At 42.1% G+C, this 15,071-nt stretch overlaps 1 protein-coding gene and 1 pseudogene across 1 annotated transcript; both read right to left on the bottom strand.

The window, feature by feature from the left end:
- Positions 1 to 1,091: 1,091 nt before the first annotated feature.
- On the bottom strand, positions 1,092 to 2,900 carry LOC121622348 (general transcription factor II-I repeat domain-containing protein 2-like). The gene has a single exon (XM_041959302.1). It carries the CDS (start codon positions 2,898 to 2,900, stop codon positions 1,092 to 1,094), a length of 1,809 nt encoding a protein of 602 aa, XP_041815236.1.
- Positions 2,901 to 7,150: 4,250 nt separating this feature from the next.
- LOC121622347 lies at positions 7,151 to 13,086 on the bottom strand (annotated as a pseudogene).
- Positions 13,087 to 15,071: the final 1,985 nt, after the last annotated feature.

Genomic DNA, 15,071 nt, shown 5'->3' with positions numbered 1-15,071 from the left:
GGGGAGACCTGGTTAGAGACAAGCAAAAGTGAGAAAGGTTTTATCTGAAAACCTACAGATGCAGCTGGGGATTGAGATGGAAAGGGCCCACCGCACAGGGAAGCCTGGAGGTGACAGACCCAGGCCCATTGTGGTGTAATTTCTTAGCTATAAGGACAGATCTGCCATACTACAACACAACAAGAGTATCAAAGGAACAAAAATATGAGGACTTCACAGATACTGTGAGAAAGAAAAGGAAGGATCTAATGCCACAACTGCGAGCTGCGAGAGAAAAGGGGGGCATTGCCTACTTACGACATGACAAACGAATTATTCATTCACGCAGCAGCACGCCAAAACAACCTAGACACATGTAATCATCAACCAAGTATGCAGATGTTTGCCACTCTTTTTACATTTACAGGCTTGTTTCTCTTCTCCCACAATTCTCCAAAATCCTTGAAAAACTGTTTAATGACAGATTAGATAAATTTATAGAAAAACACAATTTACTCTCAGACAGTCAATACGGATTCAGAACTAACCGGTCAACATCCCTAGCATTAACTGAACTCATTGAAGAAATCACAAATTCCACAGACAGTAAAAAACTCACAGTTGGAGTTTTCATTGATTTAAAAAAAGCGTTTGATACCATAAACCAGGGGTGTCAAACTCAAATTCACAGTGGGCCAAAATTAAGCAGAGAAGTAAAGTTACGGGCCAAAGTCAATATTTATTGAAAAATTAACTGCAACTGATATGTAATGTTTAACCTTTTCATATGGAAACAAACTTTAGTTTTGCTTAAACACAGAATTTGGAACAACCAAAGCTTGATATTACAAAAACATGAGAAATTAAATTTGAAATAAAAGACACAGTGGTATTCATTTCTTATTTAAATAAATAAAGTAGTATGTCTCTCCCCTTATCCTTTCAAGTTCCTTTTTCAAGTAAATCTTTTTCAAAGCCAACAACAACAGAACCAAAAATAATAATGTCATTCAATAAAAATCCAACATTTCAACTATTGACAGACCATGCCTTGCAGTAGAAAAAGTGCATAAGAAACAGATATATTCAAGCTCAGTTTGCTACGCTCTGATTTACTCTGCACATTGGTCTAAGCCAGATACCTGGCATCTTTTCTTAGATGCAAGTTCGTCTAAGTCTGGAGTCAGGCTCTGAGCTGAGGAAAGCCTCAGGACGGAGTGAAGGTGCTCATCAGTGAGTCGACTTCTGTGAGGTGTTTTGTTCACCTTCATCATAGAGAACAGTTGCTCACAAAGATATGTGCTGCCGAACATTGAGAGCATCTGAGCAGCTTGGGTGCGTAATTGAGGCATTGTGTCGGGGAGGAAACATGGAAACTGCGCAGCACCAACAGAGTCATATTTTGATTTGAGCATGTCATTACATTGGAGTTCAATTAGCTCCATTTGGAGGCTGGTTGGTGCGCTTTCCACATCGATCGCAAACAGGTTACTGAGCAGTTCAAATCTCCCTTTCTGAGCCTCGAAGTCGGCAAATCGCCGGGAAAACTCGACGCTGAGCGCGTTGATTTTTTCAGCGAACTGTGCGCTAGGCAGCGCGTCAGGAGAAATTTGCGCTGCCATGGTTTGGCAGCACGGAAAATGACCTTGCAGCATCTGAGTCTTCCACAGACGCAACTTAGTTTTGAAGGCCTTCACAGCTGCGTACATGTCTGTGATGACGTGGCCCCGTCCCTGAAGCTGCAGGTTAAGCACATCGAGATGGCTCACAATGTCAGAGAGAAATGCCAGCTCACACAGAAACTTTTCATCTCTCAGCTCTGTTGTGTCCTTCCCTTTGTTCTCTATAAACTGACAGATTTCCTCGCGCAGCTCAAAACATCTGTTCAGTACTTTCCCTCTGCTTAGCCATCTAACCTCTGTGTGATAAGGCACATCTCTGTATTCTGAATCCAACTCCTCCAGAAAAGACTTGAACTGCCGGTGATTCAAACCCTTGGCTCTTATGAAGTTGACTACTCCTTTTATAGAGCTCATAACATGTTCCATTTGCAGAGCTTTGCCACAGAGCGCTTCCTGATGAATGATACAGTGATAAACTGTAAGCTTACCTGCATCTTCCTCCCGCATCTTCTCCTGAATCCTGCCGACCAATCCACTCTTTTGACCGCACATTGCGGGCGCACCATCTGTCGTCAGTCCCACAAGTTTATCCCAAGGCAGGCTCATTTCAGTTATACATTTGGATACTTCTTCAAAGATATCTTTTCCTGTGGTCGTTCCATGTACTGATTTTAATCCTAAAAGTTCCTCTGTGACGCACAGGCTCGAGTCTACTCCACGGATGAAGATTGACAGCTGGGCAGTATCAGACGTGTCGCTGCTCTCATCCACAGCAAGGGAGTATGCAATAAAATCTTTTCCCTTTTTTATTAGTTTTTCATGTAGATTAGTGGAAAGCTCACACACGCGCTCAGCCATGGTATTTCTGCTCAGGCTCACGTTCTTGCTCAAAAATTCTTGCTTCTTATCTGGGCACACGATGTCGCAAACTTTGACCATGCACTTTTTGACAAACTCTCCCTCATTGAAGGGCCGGGCTGATTTTGCGATCTCTGCTGCCACAATAAAGCTGGCCTTTACAGCAGCTTCACTTTTTGATTTTGCTTTCGTGAACAAGGTCTGCCTGCTAACCAGACTTCTTTTCATCTCCTCCACCTTTTTCAGCTTCTGCTTTAGGTCCAGGTCCTTGTACTTTTCATAATGTTTCGTTTCATAGTGTCTTCTTATGTTATACTCTTTTATTACAGCCACGCCAGCTCCGCACACAAGACAAACAGGTTTGTCCTTTATAGTCGTGAACAAATAATTTGCCTCCCACCTGTCTTGGAAGGTCCTGTTGTCTATCTTTCGTTTGGCCATTTTTGTGGAGGGTGAAATTATTAATTTGTCCGATGCGACCGGGGCATGGATGAATGACTGTGAACGGAAGTAAGGAGCGCTTGCCGGGTTTTACTGCGCGCCAAAATACTAGCAAAGCATTGTGAGATTTGTAGTATTAGCGGCACAGTATATACCGCGGGCCAGCTCTAATGCACATTTGATATGATCTCGCGGGCCAATTATAATCACACTGCGGGCCAAATTTGGCCCGCGGGCCTGAGTTTGACACATATGCCATAAACCATGAAATATTAATCAATAAACTGGAACAGTACGTAATCAGAGGAATTGTGCTAAACTGTGTGAGAAGCTATTTGGAGAACAGGAACAATTTGTGAAGATGGGAGATCATTACTCTGTGTGTTTGGATATTCTGTGTGGTGTCCCCCAGGGTTCAGTGCTTGGACCAAAACTATTCATAATGTAAATCAATGATATATGTAAAGTGTCTGATCTGTTGAAATTTATACTATTTGCTGATGACACAAATATTCTAGCAACTGTTGAGGACTTACAGCAAATTTGATAACTTCAGAATTGAGTAAAATTAAGTCATGTTTGATAAAAATAAGTTATCATTAAATTTAAGTAAAACAAAAATCATGATATTTGGAAAATGTAGATATAGACGGTAAAACAAATCAAATTCCTCGGAGTGACAATTGATGACAAAATTTGCTGGAAACCTCACATAAGACATGTTCAAAACAAAATATCCAGAAGCCTCTCAGTCCTAGCAAAAACAAAAGACATGTTGGATCAAAAATCACTTTACATTCTTTATAGTTCACTGGTGTTACCCTACTTAACTTACTGTGTGGAGGTATGGGGAAATACATATTCCCCATACCTCAAGCATAAGAAAATGTCAAAATACTTTGACAATGTTGAGTTCAAAACTATGCAAATAATGTGTAAAGCAAAAAATAACTCACTGTCAGGTAATGTTCAGAAACTGTTTTGTGATTGAGAGGGATGTTATAAATTAAGGGGTGGTTAAATTTTAAGATTCTTAAAGTGCGCACTACATTGAAAAGTTTTTGTGTTACGATCTGTGAGGTAAAACTATGGAACAAATTGTGTGTAGAGATAAAACAAATATCTAACATAATTCAGTTTAAAAAAGGTATAAAGAATTGATTCATGCGAGATATAGTAAGGACTAATAAGTATTTGGGTGTGTTTTGTGAATCACACTTTTTTCTACACATAATGTAACTGTCAATGCCTGCATACTGTGCACGTTATACATATATGCTGAATATATGGATCATGTATAGGTTGAGGATGAATCAGGATGTTTCAGTCATGAGTTTTTGATAAAAATGTAAGCGTACTTAAGGGCTAGGGTTTAATAAGTTTACACTTCTTCCTACTCCCTTTCGCTCATGCCATCTGAGATCAGCATGAATTGGAAAAAGGTGACTTTTTTCTTCATTTTTATTATTATTTATTATTTTTATTGTTATAATGTTTGCTTTGTTTTTTGTTTTTTGCAATTAACTACATTATCTATGACTGACTATATAATTTTGCTGTTTAGGCAACTGTACTGTACTGTCAGCATAGTTTGCCCTGTTCATGCTCTTCCACTCCTGCCCAGGAGTCATGCCCAGATATTGTAAGAATAACTAATTAAAAACAGTAGCTGTGATAGTTCAATGTTGTCAAGTTCATTCTAGCAAGAGGATTGGAAAGATTGCAAGAGCCATTCTTTGATGGTTATATTTTTCTGGTTTTATTTGTATTTAATTACCAACTCCTCTCTCACCACCTGCTTATAGGACTGACCTCATTTCATGCAGTGTTGATACCATGGCTGTGACTTCAGCGTTCACTAATGATATCCTGGCTTTGTAGTTCCCCACCTGACCGAGCTCACTTTCAATTGGCAGATGAGAGAATTGTACTTTTGGTTGGTTCCATATGGTTTCGCTCTGCTACTTTCACCCACACATGCATCACACACCCCCTCGCCCCCAACCTAAAACACACACATATGTACATGCACACAATAAAAGACATATGCATACACAAACACATGACAAAATTATAAGCCATTATATTATCTCTACACTTTTGTGGCCCACAAATACAACTGATATCCTGTCCAGTGGATGAGCTGTATGTTTAAAAATGAACCCTTTCCACCTGGGATTGTTAAATGAAAGCAACTGTGCACTGTGTCTCTGTCTCCCAGGGTGTATTGCAGAAAGCATTAGCAAAAACAAAATGAATATGCATACTATAAAAAGTGCAAGGCAGCTGGCACACAGGTTTTAAAGCAATCACATTAACATTTTATGACTTTGACTTTTTGTTTTGTGTGCAAACACTTTAACAAGTTTACAAGGATGGTTGGAGCTGGTAAGGAGTCTCACAGTTTCACATGACCCAATATGGACCTGCTAAACATTGTTGTAACTTGTGACATTACAATATTACTCCTATTTAAAGTAACTTGTTACATGTTGGTGTTATTTACCAAGAAAAGTAACTCTTTACAGTACTTTTGAATTACAAAAATGATATTTCCAGTGGGGGCATAGCCCAAACACAACACATAAGTGTCAGTCTGGGCACTGCTTAGAAACCAAGGCCACTGTCCAATCAGGTCTCACTCCTATTGGTCTAGTACAAGTACTCCCATGAGGCTTGAGTTCAAGGATGACTGCGCTACCTCCCTGCCTGTTTGTGAGATTTGTTTGTAGATTTGAGCATGCTAGTGTGTGACTGACACAGAATGCAGTCACATTTTGATCTGAAGTTAACTTTATTTTTGGGATTAGTATTCTGGTTGTCCATTTTAAATGGATCAGTACTGGAGCTTGTCCGGGCCAATAGGGGTCAATATTGGGTTGTTTGTAACTCAAGGAATGCCTTTATTCATGGACTGATAGCTACTCATCATTCTGCTGAGAGCAACCTGTCCAACAACAACAAATGCTTCATTTGCATCATTTCTCCTGTCCTGTTGAACTGATTAGTTTAGAAGAGAAGTGGCGTTTGAGCAGATTGAGAGTTTGGCAGCTGCTAGGGTGACAGGCAAACCGGCAAACAGCCTCGATTTCCAAGGCCAGTCCGGACGACGCAGTGGTCCTTGTTTTCTTTTCTTTCATAGGGGGCCGTGACCTCAGTGGCTCAAACAAGGTGTGACCGATCCTGCAAAAGGATAAATGCCTACATTAGAACCGAATAAGCCTCTTCGATGAGAGACAAAACGTCTTCTAGAACCTCAAGAAAGTCCTAAGTTCCCAATACCATTCACCAAGCTGGAGGTACAGCAGGAAATCTGGATCCCGACCTGGACTGATGTAGAGGGATTTCTTGCCAGGCTCTCGGATTTGAGAGATGATTTCCACTCCACAGGATTTACAGGCCTCATTTCCTGTTATCTCTTTTGTATTGCCATTTGTTTTGAACCTTCCTAAGGTCCAACCAACTCTACTTAGTCATGAAACATGAGAATGTTAATACCATACTGACTCCTCAAGGCAACAATTGTAACTGTTCTAGGGTCAAGCTGCTGCCTTGATTAGTAGGTGGCTCTTGGAGTATATATGCACAGGCACACACCTGTCCCACATCACTACTCACAACCACGCAGTGGCGTGGCTCAGCTGGCATGGGGCTGCGGTGTGGGATACTGGGCTGTTTTTGGCATCGGCTGGATTTTTGTACATCGAACCTGCTTAAATGGTAAGCATCAAGCCCCTCTTGTCTGTCTGATCACTGTCTGACCACAGCCTGTTTATTAGTGTTGTGTGTCTGCATCGGGTGCATTGTTTGGCTGGCAGCAGGTGATGGCACTCATCCTCTGCGTGGGAACAGCTGATCATGGTGGCTTTTCCATCTGTGAGGTGGGTCTGTTTTATAATAATACATTTTATTTAGAAGCGCCTTTCAGAACACTCAAGGACACTTTACAGAGCAGGTAAAAACACAAATAACACAAGATAAATACAAGCACAATAATTAAAACCTATCAAGTAAAAACAAGCTACAAGGAGAAGTGAAGTTATAGAGAGAAGGCAGTCTGGAACAGATGAGTTTTCAGTTTGAAAGAAAGAAAGTGGGGAGTGAATCAATGTTTCTGATGTCGGGCGGTAGTGAATTCCAGAGCTGGGGAGCAGAGCGACTGAAAGCTCTGCTCCCCATGGTGCTGAGACGGGCGGAGGGCACAGAGAGGTGGAGATAGGAGGATGATCTGAGGGAATGAGAGGGGATGGCTATGGAGAGGAGGTCAGAGAGATATTTGGGGCGAGGTTGTGGATAGCCTTAAATGTATACAGTTGGATCTTGAAAGTGATTCTGTATTTAACCGGGAGCCAATGAAGCTGCTGAAGGACGGGGGTAATATGGTGAGAGGAGGGGGTCTTGGTGATGATGCGGCCTGCAGAGTTTTGAACCAGTTGAAGTTTATGGAGGGACTTGTGAGGGACACCGAAAAGGAGTGAATTACAGTAATCAAGGCGGGAAGTGACAAGGCTGTGGACCAGGGTAGCAGTGGTGTGAGGGGTGAGAGAGGGACGGAGACGGTTGATGTTGCGTAAATGGAAATAGGCAGACCGGGTAATGTTATTGATGTGAGAGTGGAAAGATAGTGAGCTATCATGACACCCAGACTCTTAACCTGAGGGGAGGGGGACACTGTGGAGCTGTCAAAATCGAGGAAGAAACTGTCAGTTTTGGATAGTGATGCTTTTGTACCAACCAGAAGAAGTTCTGTTTTGTTACTGTTAAGTTTGAGACAGTTAGAGGTGAACCAAGATTTTATCTCAGAGAGGCAGAGGGTAAGGGACGAGGGTGGGAGAGCAGTGGTTGGTTTACAGGAAAGATAGAGCTGGGTGTCATCCGCGAAGCAGTGGAAATGGATATTAAATTTGCGGAAGATATTGCCGAGGGAGAAGGTAAATGATGAGGGGGGGCCACAGGACAGAGCCCTGGGGCACACCAGAAGAGACGGGGGAGGACTGGGAGGTGAAGGATTTGAGTTGGATGAACTGAGTGCGGCCTGTGAGGTAGGAGTGAAACCAGTGCAGGGGGGTGTCGGTGATGCCTATGGAGGAGAGTCTGTTGAGGAGAGTGGGGTGAAAGACGGTGTCGAAGGCCGCACTCAGATCGAGGAGGATGAGAATGGAAATTAAACCAGAGTCAGATGCCTTGAGGAGGTCATTGGTGATTTTTATGAGGGCTGTTTCTGTGCTGTGACGGGGACAGAAACCAGACTGGAATTGCTCATACAGACTATTGTTGGTGAGGTGGGTGTGGAGTTGAGAAGCAACAGTTTTGTTGCTGCTGCAATTGTTTTGGTAAATTGAGTTCTAATAATGGCTGTGTTTCTCATTTAATCCTAGCTCTCTGTGTGGCTGTAGAGCCATCCCCATCTCGGCTCCCGGTCCCCCCCATGCCAACTCATCATTTGGCTCCGAGCCTCGGTGTGCAGCCCTGTTAAAGCCGGTCGCCACTCCTAACAGAGCTGCTGTTTTTGCTGTTTTACCAATTACCTTTTATATTAGTTTGTTTTATTTGTGCTTTGTGCTTTGTGTCCTTACGCTGTTCTGATCAGCTATCCTGATCGGCTGTGGTCCATGCCACCACAACTACGCAGTGGCTTGGCCTGTTAGGCTGCCGAGTCCAGCCTGGCTGGTTGCTGTATTGCAGCAGGCCTGGCAATATTCTTTTGGCCATCGCCTGTTTTACTGTTTGTATATTGTTAACTGTTTTTTGTTAATCTCTTTTAGTGTTCATTTTGTATTTGAGTTTGGTTTATTTTATCCATTTTTATTTGCATTTTCTTTGAATATTTGATTAGATTAACGTTTAACATTTATGTTGCTGGGCTTGTCATTGATTTGTTTTCTATTGTGTTGAACATGAGCTGTGGGCCCCCAGCGCATGGCAGCCAGATCCTTTGGTGGTGGTATTTCTTTTCAGTGAAGTGCACTCTCTGTGTCCCTGATTTCTCAAGTGGTAAGTAGAGCCCTTTTCCCTGCTGGCTGCCCTGGTAAGCCCCAGCCCTAGTTCCTAAGGTTGTGTATATAGTTTGATTCTTGTTTCTTTTGATTTACCCCAGCAATAGCAATTTTTTGAAAAAAAAAAAAAAAAAATTTTTTGTTTGATTGAACCTGTGTGACCTTTTCCCTGGTATCAATTGCATTTAACCCATTAAAACTATTGGCGTTGTCTGCTCCTCTCAGAAGAAAAAAAAGACCTGGCCACCCTGCCACAATAAGGTAATTGACCACTTTACTTTGTAGAGAGTTTTTCTTCTGACACTATTTGATGTGAGTGTGCATGTGGATAGTCTTAAATATTAAGGTATACATACATATAGAAAGGATTAAATAGAAATCAAGTTACATGTTTGTTACAATGTTTAGCAGGTTCATTTTAATGTTAATATCTATCTAGTAAAGATGTGCCTGAATTTATGATAAACATGCCATCTAAGACATTTTCCCACAGGACGTGAGGAACCCTTTTGTTTCCTGTGTAAGGCCAACCACTTTTGTACGTCCCCACTTGGCAAGAATTATTAATTGCAATTTTGTGGAGACATTTACAGAGGTACAGAGAAGACAAGCATTGTATAATTTATTAGCCCTATATGGGTCTGCATTAAATATAGCAATTGGAACAGAATAAAACCTCCTTTACATCAAGTTGGGTGAGGGCGCAAGTCTGAAAAGTTTGGTTGTTGTTATCATTAGCTGCCATTAGCTTCTCATTTACTGTCCTCTGTAGTGTACAGTCTTCATCTTTGTTCTAGATTTACGTTCAATTTCCGATTAGGAATATATATACAAAATGGTGTTTCTTTTTAGGAGGTGGAATGCCAAAGTGGCTGCTTAATGCCTGTTGTGTTTCTGGACATGTCTCAGAGTAGGTTACTTCATAGAGGCAAATGTGTGGACAAAAATGCATTTTAGACAAAAAAAAATGTTGATATGCAAGAAATTAGTTCAGAAATGATGACCAAATGCAGTGGATGCTGTCTTCTTCTGTTGAGTTTTATGGTGGCTGGCATTCATAAGTGTTGCACTGCCACCATCTCCTGGATTTTAACAGCTTCACAATGCCAGCTTTTTACAATGTCCACCCAAAGTAACCACAACATTGTCCATTCTATAACCCAGACCCAATTCAGCTATGCAAAAGAGGATTTTAAAATAACTGGACATTACACATTTCTAATTTTTGTGACATATGTGTACCTATGTGCGACAGGGTGAAACCCCTAGTGTGTATTTTTCTGTTTCTGTCCTACTGGGAGGCACTCTGTCAAAACAGCATGCAGACTAATATCTTCACAAAATTCAGTTTATTAAGAACAATGAAAAAATGCTAAAAATATTCCAGGTCAAGAGTCTCTGTAAGATCACCATCCATTTTTATCAGAGTCCAGGTTCCAGGGGAGAGCCTCTTTTCCTTCTCTGTGATCAAGCTGGGCCAGGAATTAGGAATAGTGGGGAGACTATGTGCAGAAAGGTCAAGTTGAGGCAGAATAGTTGGAAGTGATTCCTAATGCTCCTCAGAAGTGCATTAAGTAAACAGCGAGGACCCTAACCCTGATTTTAATTAAACACTCCAAATTCAGTAACAAATGAGTGTTTGAACCTAGCATATACAGTATAAGAGTTTGTGTATCCCCGTTGGAGCTGTATTCAAGAAGGCTAACACAGTAACTTCTGAAATCACATAGAATTGAGGACCCCTCTAAAGATCCTACAGTGCCTCCTTATCCTGTCTCTCTGTCGGGCACACACCCATGATGATCTGCTTCTGCCTAGCCTCTGTTGCTTCAGGTCATTGCTCCTTGTGGTCTTCCTCTCAGTCATGTGTGCCCCTGCACTGCTCTGCAGCCATTCTCCAGTTACCAAGGGTTTTTCAGTTTGGCTGGGTTACATCGGTCTCACTCCTCCTCGACTCCCCTCACGCACCCATATGCTGCTCGCAGCATGTCTCTGTGCTGTTTCCACCTCCTGTGCAGGCCAACATATGTGCCAGAAGAAACTAATGGGTGAGGACAGGTGTTACTTCTTAAAGGGGTGTAGCTGATCAGCAAGCACATACTCATAGGCAACATGGTGGGGGAGGAACAGACCCATAAACCACATATACATACACAGACACACAAGTACACATCATCCTATAACACTGTGACACATGCACTGTCCCAGTAGTATATGCACTGGATTTTAGGCCTATGAGGCATGGTTACCACTGTGAAGCTGCTTCAGCCAGACAAAGTAAAGTGTTCCAAGTTTAGTGTCTGGTTGTCTTGAAGAATTAATGGAGATAAAGGGAACACGTGTCATGCAAACTCAATGATAGCAAGTGGCTGTGTGATTTTGCATTCATGGTGGGCAAGTGCCTCTCAGAGCTGAACCTCAAGTGTCAGCCAGCTTCTCAGCTCTTTCCTTTTAAAATGTGAAATAATGTAGCTAATGCAAATGTGGCTAGAAACGGGTAACATTGTCCAACTCTATTTGCAGTTTCCTACTCTGCAAAACAAAAGCCTGCTATGTCATCTGAATATACTGGTGACTGTGAAAACATCTGGCATTCGGTGAGAGGTTTCTGGACATGAAGAGTAAACGAAAGAAAAGGAACATATTTGCTACGCCAAAGCAATGACTTACTTCCAGTTCTTTTGAAAACTAAGACTGAGACTCAGTTCCACGAAAGACTGAATGACCCAAACCTGCAGAACCAGCTGCAAGTGTGACTAGCATCATCATCATTCGTAGCATCTGACATCAGATGCCTTGCAAAGTTTAGCCATGGCAGAGGTCAGCGTGATAAATGTGTTCAATAATTTAGTATCTTACGCAGCTTCCCAACTTTTTTCGAATGTACTTGTACTTTGTTTTTGGTTGTAATTTTGTTGATTGAATGAATTGTGTTGGCTGCACCGCCACACAGCTGGTAATCCTCCTGCACTCACAGTTAATACACCTTATGGTTGATTTACTCATTTATTTCTTGACCTTTTGATCTCATGCACATTACATTCACATTTATTACAGCAGTTAATACCTGCCATACATTTAAACTCACATTAGTTCTGCTCAAGCAAACATAGCGCTATCTCAGTTTAGCAACCTCCTTGCTATTCTCACTGTTGTTTACATGCATGTCTGTTCTGCCACTTGCATTAGCTCAGCAGCTAGCAATCTCTCACCCTCTCTCACAGTCCACTTTTTAGCTTTGAAAGTTTGTCTGCTCGCATTTGGCCTTGCAAGCTATCATACTTCTCTTTGTGACGGAATTCATAGTGTCGGTGCAGATTGTATTCTTTGAATACCACCACCGTCTTTTGACAGATGAGACAAACAGCCTTTTCTTTGAATTAAACAAAAAATAATTGTTTGTCCACTGACTGACTGTAGGTTTTTTTTTTTTTTTTTTTTTTGGGGGGGGGGTGTTGTATTGTTCAGGGGGCCGTGCCAAATGTGGAGGCGGGCCATATCCAGCCCACGGGCTGTAGTTTGGGGACCACTGCTTCAAACACTCCATAACAGGTTGTAAGCTGTCTTGTGAAGACATAAACAGACCCAACCCAGACTGAGGATATGTAAAATGGCAAATAGTTTAATGATTCTTTCAGCAGTGTGCAACAGACAAGTCTAGGAGATTCAAAAGGAGTCAGGAGTGCCAGCTGAGAGTGAACGGGCCAGGTGAGGGTCCAGTTCCAAGTTACTCACAACGACAGACTGAGGAGCACAAGGCTTAGCACTGGGCACAAGGAGACAGGACTCAGGCAGGCAAGAAGCAGACAAGGCAAACTAGTCTAAATACCAGAGTCTCACTGTTACCACAAAGGTGAATGGATGATTTGATGAGTACTGGATGACAGGCAGGCGTTTTTACACTGTGTCAGCAGATGGATCTTGATTGAATAATTGGTCACAGGTGTGATCAAGAGAGGGGGAGGCCAGACCACACCTGCCGGCCATACCCTGGAGCTAAACACAGACACACAAGACAGATAGGGGAGAGATGGTCACGAGGCAGAGGGGAAGGGAAACACAAAGGCACAATAAGGCAAAAAGGAGAGGAGACTGCAGACCTGCTCTTTGCCTACCAGGCAAACAGGTCGGTGGAGGATGCAGTCAACATGGAACTGAACTACATCCTGCAGCACCTTGGCCACCACCATATGCAAGGATTCTGTTTGTAGAAATATTGCTCAGCATTCAACACCATCATCCTAGAAATCCTAGACTCGAAAGTCACCCAGTGCACTGTGCCAGCCTCCACCTTTCAGTGGAGGACAAACATGAAGCAGCAGGTGAGGCTGGGGAAAATCACATCCAGCACTGGAGCCCCCCCCGCCCCGTTCTTCTCCCTCTATAGCTTTAATTGCAGCTCAGGAGACCCACCTGTTAAACTCCTGAAGCCTCATCTGAGATGGTGACAAGTCTGCATACATACAGGAGGTTGAACAGCTAGTCTTCTGGTACAGACAAAACAACCTGGAGCTGAAAATTGTGGCGATGATAGTGGACTTCAGGAGAAGCCCCTCAACACTATCTCCTATTAGAATCCTCAACAGCACTGTTTCCACTTTGTAAACCAACAGGTTTCTGGTATCTCCCTCTCCCAGGACCTAAGGTGCACAATCCATCATAATCTGGTTTGGGTCAACCACCAAACAGGCCATGAACAGACTGCAATGGACTATAAGGACTGCTGAGAAAATCACTGGTGCCAACCTCAGCCATTCAGGACTTACACACCTCCAGACTGAGGAAACAGGCAGGAGGCATCACTGCAGACCCCTCACATCCTGGACACAACTTGTTCCAACTTCGCCCCTCTGGTAGGTGCTATAGATCACTGAACGCCAAAACAACCAGACACAAGCCATTACCCTTATGACCAGTTAGCTAGTCATACAGTGTCACTAACCCTGTACATTCATCACTGACTGTCACTGTCAAGATAAATACACATAGTAAATTCCATTGTATATATCAATCATTGCCTCATCATTCTTTATTTCAATTTTTTGTGCTTAACTTCTTTTTCCTTTTGCTAGAACACGAAAAAGGATGAGGAGGAAGAAGAAATAGAAGAAGAAGAATGAGGAGGAAGAGGAAGAAGAAAAAAGAAGAACAAGAGATGATGAAGAAGAAAATTGAGAAGAGAAAAAGAAAGAAGAAGATGAAAGGAGAAAGAAGATTTTTCTTTGAATCCACTCAGAGCAAAAGAAGAGGAGCCTCACCAGTAATTGCAAAAATGTCAAGCTTGCCTTGTGTATCTGGACGGGGCATTATGCCCATTAGTGTAATCAGCAGATTATGAAGATTTGGACATCTTGTGTCCATAATTGAAAGAGTGCATGTTCTATCTGTGCCTTGAATTTTTTTAATATTTCTAGCATACAAGTGGAAATGTTGTTGTGTGGTGACGCTAGAGGAAAGATCTACCGGTTGGCAGTCATTTGCAAACATCCTTTAATGACAATGAACATCTGCACTAAATTTGGCAATGGCAATTAATGTGGTATTTGTTGAGCTGTCTTGTTCTGGACCACTGTGTGGAACAGTCAGACTGGCATCAACCTCCTCACGCCCCAGAGATAGAGGAGCAGAAATTTGCATTATTGGAAAACATTACCTGTTTTTGAAACTGAACTGTAAAACCATTTAACTTAATGATTTAATGTAATTTAATGATAGCCATGGTATGATTATGTAGTGTGTTTACAACACCCTCTATGCATTGATACACACTGATGAAGAAAGATACTGTAAAGATACATGCACACATGCATACACACACAAATAAGATATGTTGTCAGTCCATGTCTTCGAGTTAGTCTTGCATTGCTCTCTATGGCCTCTGGTACCTTACTGTTTCAATCTGAAGAGTTTCTAACCAGGACTCTCTCTGATCGCAAAAACATATCAGTCAAAAACATATGCAGTGCCTCTTGATTTATTCTGGCTTGTACATAGTTTCAAATTATTTCTTAATCTCAGAAGCGATAATTTTTATGCTCGTTCTGAAAAAAGAGCTTCCTGCGAGGAGAGAGAAACAAAGACAAAGCAACATGGGTTTTATAATGTTTTGAAAAGGAATGTCCTGAAAGGCAAAAGAGAAAGGAGGAAAAAAAGTGCAAAAACTGGGGAGGTGTGC

Source organism: Chelmon rostratus, chromosome 18, assembly GCF_017976325.1.
Source record: "Chelmon rostratus isolate fCheRos1 chromosome 18, fCheRos1.pri, whole genome shotgun sequence".
Taxonomy (NCBI): domain Eukaryota; kingdom Metazoa; phylum Chordata; class Actinopteri; order Chaetodontiformes; family Chaetodontidae; genus Chelmon; species Chelmon rostratus.
Note: the sequence above shows the minus strand (reverse complement) of the source record. Positions and strands in the feature narration are given on the sequence as shown.